The sequence below is a fragment of the Oncorhynchus tshawytscha genome, unplaced genomic scaffold (assembly GCF_018296145.1).
Source record: "Oncorhynchus tshawytscha isolate Ot180627B unplaced genomic scaffold, Otsh_v2.0 Un_contig_527_pilon_pilon, whole genome shotgun sequence".
NCBI lineage: Eukaryota > Metazoa > Chordata > Actinopteri > Salmoniformes > Salmonidae > Oncorhynchus > Oncorhynchus tshawytscha.
In genome coordinates this window covers 40011-47500 of record NW_024609535.1, presented here as the reverse complement: position 1 = coordinate 47500, position 7490 = coordinate 40011, and the positions used below count along the sequence as shown (strand labels likewise).

The 7490-nt window shown below is 47.2% G+C and overlaps 1 protein-coding gene across 1 annotated transcript in view; it reads right to left on the bottom strand.

The window, feature by feature from the left end:
* LOC121845049 (CD209 antigen-like protein C) overlaps positions 1–7068 on the bottom strand; it is a 25312-nt gene extending 18244 nt beyond the window's left edge. The window contains exon 1 of the mRNA XM_042315754.1: positions 6697–7068. Coding sequence (XP_042171688.1) covers positions 6697–6778 — 82 coding nt within the window. The 5' untranslated portion in view covers positions 6779–7068. The remainder of the gene's footprint in view (positions 1–6696) is intronic.
* Between the last annotated feature and the right edge of the window lie 422 nt (positions 7069–7490).

Sequence of the window (7490 nt, the reverse complement as noted above, 5' to 3'; positions counted from 1 at the left end):
TTACCTCGCCAACTCCTCCAACCTGGTTTGTAGGACACCCCTCAGGGAAGCCTGGTTGGTAGGACACCGCTCAGGGAAGCCTGGTTGGTAGGACACCCCTCAGGGAAGCCTGGTTGGTAGGACACCGCTCAGGGAAGCCTGATTGGTAGGACACCCCTCAGGGAAGCCTGGTTGGTAGGACACCCATCAGGGAAGCCTGATTGGTAGGACACCCCTCAGGGAAGCCTGGTTGGTAGTACACCCCTCAGGGAAGCCTGGTTGGTAGGACACCCCTCAGGGAAGCCTGGTTGGTAGGACACCCCTCAGGGAAGCCTGGTTTACAGGACACCCCTCAGGGAAGCCTGGTTGGTAGGACACCCCTCAGGGAAGCCTGGTTGGTAGGACACCCCTCAGGGAAGCCTGGCTGGTAGGACACCCCTCAGGGAAGCCTGGTTGGTAGGACACCCCTCAGGGAAGCCTGATTGGTAGGATACCCCTCAGGGAAGCCTGGTTGGTAGGACACCCATTAGGGAAGCCTGGTTGGTAGGACACCCATCAGGGAAGCCTGGTTGGTAGGACACCCATCAGGGAAGCCTGATTGGTAGGACACCCCTCAGGGAAGCCTGGTTTACAGGACACCCCTCAGGGAAGCCTGGTTGGTAGGACACCCCTCAGGGAAGCCTGGTTGGTAGGACACCCATCAGGGAAGCCTGGTTGGTAGGACACCCATTAGGGAAGCCTGGTTGGTAGGACACCCATCAGGGAAGCCTGGTTTGTGGGACACCCCTCAGGGATGCCTGGTTTGTGGGACACCCCTCAGGGAAGCTTGGTTGGTAGGACACCCCTCAGGGAAGCCTGGTGTACAGGACACCCCTCAGGGAAGCCTGGTTGGTAGGACACCCCTCAGGGAAGCCTGGTTGGTAGGACACCCATCAGGGAAGCCTGGTTGGTAGGACACCCATCAGGGAAGCCTGGTTGGTAGGACACCCATCAGGGAAGCCTGGTTTGTGGGACACCCCTCAGGGAAGCCTGGTTTGTAGGACACCCCTCAGGGAAGCCTGGTTTGTAGGACACACCTCAGGGAAGCCTGATTTGTAGGACACCCCTCAGGGAAGCCTGATTTGTAGGACACCCTTCAGGGAAGCCTGGTTGGTAGAACACCCATCAGGGAAAGCCAGTCTGTCAACATGTCCTGCTTTTTAAAGCGTCTATACCGCCATCTGCTGTCAGTCCACTGCTGCTACTTAAACACAGGAACAACATCTGCCACCCCTCAACCAAGCATGTGAAAGACTGTCTTAGTGAGTAAGTGTGTGTGTGTGTGTGTGTGTGTGTGTGTGTGTGTGTGTGTGTGTGTGTGTGTGTGTTTGTGTGTGTAGGTTTGTAGAATGTGTGTAGGAGTGTAGGTGTGTGTTTGTGCAGCTCCTCTCACCCTCCTGTCACCCTCCTCTCCTCCTCCTCCTCCTCCTCCTCTGACCCTCCCTCCTCCTCCTCCTCCTCCTCCTCTGACCCTCCTCCTCTGACCCTCCTCCTTCTCTGACCCTCCTCCTCCTCACCCTCCTCCTTACCCTCCTCCTCCTCACCCTCCTCCTTACCCTCCTCCTCCTCACCCTCCTCCTCCTCATCTCCTCCTCATCTCCTCCTCTCCTCCTCCTCATCTCCTCCTCCTCCTCTCCTCCTCCTCCTCCTCTCCCCAACTCCTCCCCCTCTCCTCCTCCTCCTCTCCCCAACTCCTCCCCCTCTCCTCCTCCTCCTCTCCCCAACTCCTCCCCATCCTCTCCCCAACTCCTCCCCCTCTCCTCCTCCTCCTCTCCCCAACTCCTCCCCCTCTCCCCAACTCCTCCCCATCCTCTCCCCAACTCCTCCCCCTCCTCCTCCCCCTCTCCCCCTCCTCCTCTCCCCAACTCCTCCCCCTCTCCTCCCCCCCCTCTCCCCCCTCCTCCTCTCCCCAACTCCTCCCCCTCTCCTCCTCCCCTCTCTCCCCAACTCCTCCCCCTCTCCCCCAACTCCTCCCCCTCTCCTCCTCCTCCTCTCCCCAACTCCTCCCCCTCTCCTCCTCCTCCTCTCCCCAACTCCTCCCCCTCTCCTCCTCCTCCTCTCCTCCTCTTCTCCACCTGTCATCCTCCTTCTCACTCTTAGAACTTCATGTTGCCAATGGCTACAGGCCTATCACACACACCAACTCTATATAATTGTCACACTGCTAGTGAGATAGGGGTTGGGGGCCAAGGAGTCCGACATAACCATGGCAACAGCATTATGTTGCCGATGGAGAGGACGAAGAGGGGGAAAAAGAAGTCCAGCAAAAGACTGTCTCTCAATACCGACCAGTCAGTTACAGACTGTCTCTCAATACCGACCAGTCAGTTACAGACTGTCTCTCAATACCGACCAGTCAGTTACAGACTGTCTCTCAATACCGACCAGTCAGTTACAGACTGTCTCTCAATACCGACCAGTCAGTTACAGACTGTCTCTCAATACCGACCAGTCAGTTACAGACTGTCTCTCAATACCGACCAGTCAGTTACAGACTGTCTCTCAATACCGACCAGTCAGTTACAGACTGTCTCTCAATACCGACCAGTCAGTTACAGACTGTCTCTCAATACCGACCAGTCAGTTACAGACTGTCTCTCAATACCGACCAGTCAGTTACAGACTGTCTCTCAATACCGACCAGTCAGTTACAGACTGTCTCTCAATACCGACCAGTCAGTTACAGACTGTCTCTCAATACCGACCAGTCAGTGTACAGACTGTCTCTCAATACCGACCAGTCAGTTACAGACTGTCTCTCAATACCGACCAGTCAGTTACAGACTGTCTCTCAATACCGACCAGTCAGTTACAGACTGTCTCAATACCGACCAGTCAGTTACAGACTGTCTCTCAATACCGACCAGTCAGTTACAGACTGTCTCTCAATACCGACCAGTCAGTTACAGACTGTCTCTCAATACCGACCAGTCAGTTACAGACTGTCTCAATACCGACCAGTCAGTTACAGACTGTCTCAATACCGACCAGTCAGTTATAGACTGTCTCAATACCGACCAGTCAGTTATAGACTGTCTCAATTCCGACCAGTCAGTTATAGACTGTCTCAATACCGACCAGTCAGTTACAGACAGTCTCAATACCGACCAGTCAGTTATAGACTGTCTCAATACCGACCAGTCAGTTATAGACTGTCTCATTACCGACCAGTCAGTTATAGACTGTCTCAATACCGACCAGTCAGTTATAGACTGTCTCAATACCGACCAGTCAGTTATAGACCGTCTCAATACCGACCAGTCAGTTATAGACCGTCTCAATACCGACCAGTCAGTTATAGACCGTCTCAATACCGACCAGTCAGTTATAGACCGTCTCAAGACAGACCAGTCAGTTACAGACTGTCTCAATACCGACCAGTCAGTTACAGACTGTCTCAATACCGACCAGTCAGTTATAGACTGTCTCATTACCGACCAGTCAGTTATAGACTGTCTCAATACCGACCAGTCAGTTATAGACTGTCTCAATACCGACCAGTCAGTTATAGACTGTCTCATTACCGACCAGTCAGTTATAGACTGTCTCAATACCGACCAGTCAGTTATAGACTGTCTCAATACCGACCAGTCAGTTATAGACTGTCTCAATACCGACCAGTCAGTTATAGACCGTCTCAATACCGACCAGTCAGTTATAGACCGTCTCAATACCGACCAGTCAGTTACAGCTGCACCATCGAGAGCATCCTGGTTGCATCCCCACCTGGTACGGCAACTGCTCGGCATCTGAGTGTAAGGCGCTACACAGGGTAGTGTGAACGGCCCAGTACATCACTGGGGCCAAGTTTCCTGCTATCCAGGAACTATATAATAGTCGGTGTCAGAGGAAAGCCCATAAAATTGTCAGATACTCCAGTCACGAAAGCTATAGACTGTTTTCTCTGCAACCACACGGCAACGGGTACAGGAGCGAAAAGGCTCAGCTTTTATCCCAAGCCCAAGGCTGCTGAACAATTCATAAAATTGCTGACAAAAAATTTACATTTTACATTTTATTTTGACCCCCTCCCCCTCCCTTTTGTGCTAGTTTGTTAGTTACCTAGTCACTTAGTCTTGGCATAGTCACTTCGTCCCAACCTACATGTACAGATTACCTCAACTAACTGGTGCCCACGCACACTGACTCGGTACCGGTACCTCCTGTATATAGCCTCCACATTGACTCTGTACCAGTACCCCATGTATATAGTCTCCACATTGACTCTGTACCGGTACCCCCTGTATATAGTCTCCACATTGACTCTGTACCGGTACCCCGTGTATATAGCCACCACATTGACTCTGTACCGGTACCCCCTGTATATAGCCTCCACATTGACTCTGTACCGGTACCCCCTGTATATAGCCTCCACATTGACTCTGTACCGGTACCCCCTGTATATAGCCTCCACATTGACTCTGTACCGTAATACCCTGTATATAGCCTCCACATTGACTCTGTACTGGTACCCCTGTATATAGCCTCCACATTGACTCTGTACTGGTACCCCCTGTATATAGCCTCCACATTGACTCTGTACTGGTACCCCCTGTATATAGTCTCCACATTGACTCTGTACCGTAACACCCTGTATATAGTCTCCACATTGACTCTGTACCGGTGATATAGTCTCTTGACTCTGTACCGTTACACCCTGTATATAACCTCCACATTGACTCTGTACCGGTACCCCTTTATATAGCCTCCACATTGACTCTGTACCGGTACCCCCTGTATATAACCTCCACATTGACTCTGTACCGGTACCCGCTCTATATAGCCTCCACATTGACTCTGTACCGGTACCCCCTGTATATAGCCTCCACATTGTTTTTGTGTTACTTTTTGTTATTACTTTATATTTTTAGTCTAATTTTAGTGGTAAATATTATCTTCTTCTTTAACTGCACTGTTGCTTAAAAACTTCTTGCATCGAGCCAACCCGGATCCGGGATCGTGACTACAGCCTCAAGCCCATTACCATAACGCAACGTTAACTATTCATGAAAATCGCAAATTAAATGAAATCAATATGCTAGCTCTCATGCTTAGCCTTTTGTTAACAACACTGTCATCTCAGATTTTCAAAAATATGCTTCTCAACCATAGCAAAACTAGCATTTAGCATTAGCATTTAGCATTAGTATTTAGCGTTAGCCTCAGCAGGCAACATTTTCACAAAAACCAGAAAAACATTCAAATAAATAATTTACCTTTGAAGAACTTCGGATGTTTTCAATGAGGAGACTCTCAGTTAGATAGCAAATGTTCAGTTTTCCTGAAAGATTATTTGTGCAGGAGAAATCGGTCCGTTTTCTGCGTCATGTTTGGCTACCAAAAAAACCCAGAAAATTCAGTTGTAAGAAAAACGCCGAACTTTTTCCAAAATAACTCCATAATATCGACTGAAACATGGCAAACGTTGTTTAGAATCAATCCTCAAGGTGTTTTTCTACATATCTCTTCAAAGATATATTGTTCGTGGAAGTGTGCTTTCATCTCTGTATCCCATGTGAGCAGCTGAGAATTACGCAGCAATTTCGACTAAGGACACCGGGCGGACCCCTGGCAAATGTAGTCTCTTGTGGCCAATCTTCCAATGATATGCCTACAAATACGTCACAATGCTGCAGACATCTTGGACGAACGGCAGAGAGCATAAGCTCGTTCATGGCACATTCACAGCCATATAAGGAGACGATAGAAAAACAGAGCCTCAAAAATTCTGTTCATTTCCTGTTTGAGGTTTCATCTTGGTTTCGCCTGTAGCATGAGTTCCGTGACACTCACAGATAATATCTTTGCAGTTTTGAAAACGTCAGAGTGTTTTCTTTCCAAAGCTGCCAATTATATGCATAGTCGAGCATCTTTTCGTGACAAAATATTGCGCTTAAAACAGGAACGTTTTTTTATCCAATAATGAAATAGCGCCCCCATAGCTTCAACTGGTTTTAAGGGCTTGGAAACAAGCATTTCACGGTAAAGTCTACACTTGTTGTGTTCGGCGCATGTGACGAATAAAGTTTGATTTGATAAGTCTGGGGTGTTTTTTCAGGATAAATAAAGACACAGAATGGAGCTAAGCAAAGTCCTAGAGGACCTGGTTCAGTTTGCTTTACACAGGGAGATGAACCTTTCAGCAGGACAATCACCTACAGCACAAATCTACACAGGAGTTTGCAGAGTTACAGTTTGACAAATACCTGCTTGGAAAATCTATGGTAACACTTTAAAATGGTTGTCTAGCAATGATCAACAACCAATTTGACATTTGAAAAATGTAGTAAAGAATAATGGACAAATATTGTACAATCCTGGTGTACAAAGCTCTTAGAGACACACAGTTGTAATCGCTGTCAAAGGTGATTCTAGCATGTATTGACTCAAGGGTGTGAATAGTTTAAGTAAATGAGAAATGTCTGTATTTATGTGTGTGTGGGCATATGTCATGTGTGTGTGTGTGTGTGTGTGTGTGTGTGTGTGTGTGTGGGCATATTTCATGTGTGTGTGTGTGTGTGTGTGTGTGTGTGTGTGTGGGCATATGTCATGTGTGTGTGTGTTCATAGAGTGTAGGAACGTTACAGTAGTGCAAAAAGTTTGCTTGTTGAGGTGTGTGTGTGTGTGTGTGTGTGTGTGTGTGTCCTTGTTGAGCATTATAACAGGATAAACTGTTACCTGAATGTTGATCACCAACTCCATCCTTCTTGCAGGGCATGATGGGTCTTTCGTTTCCATATATATGATCATCAATATCCATGGTCTTTAATTGTTTAGGTTCTTTGTTTTCAAATCGTAACTTCTACTGTTGTATCTTCCACTGTTGTATCTTCTACTGTTGTAACTTCTACTGTTGTATCTTCTACTGTTGTATCTTCTACTGTTGTAACTTCTACTGTTGTAACTTCTACTGTTGTATCTTCCACTGTTGTATCTTCTACTGTTGTATCTTCTACTGTTGTAAAGTCTGCTGTTATCTCAGTTGTAGGTTCCTGTCTGTTCGCTGCACAGCTGGAGTCTCTGTGTGACTCAGTCTAATGTCAGAGACAGTTTTAACAGTCAACCTCATTAAAGGGGAAACTGTCTAACCAATAGTACGACACTAACCAACACCATGTGACCACAGACTTAGAATCATGTTTGTTTATCACAGTGAAGATTAGTTTGTATAATTAGTTTATATTAGTTTAGTTTACCACAGTGTATATTAGTTTGTATATTTAGTTTATATTAGTTTAGTTTACTACAGTGTAGATTAGTTTGTATATACAGTTGATATTTGTTTAGTTTACCACAGTGAAGATAAAATAATTGAAATGCTGAAATGCTGCAATAGGTCTTGTACTGTCGTCAGCCATCAATGGCAATGTAGATATAGTATAGTATATACTATGCTGTCTCCTGTGTAGAGTTGTATATACTATGCTGTCTCCTGTGTAGAGTTGTATATACTATGCTGTCTCATGTGTAGA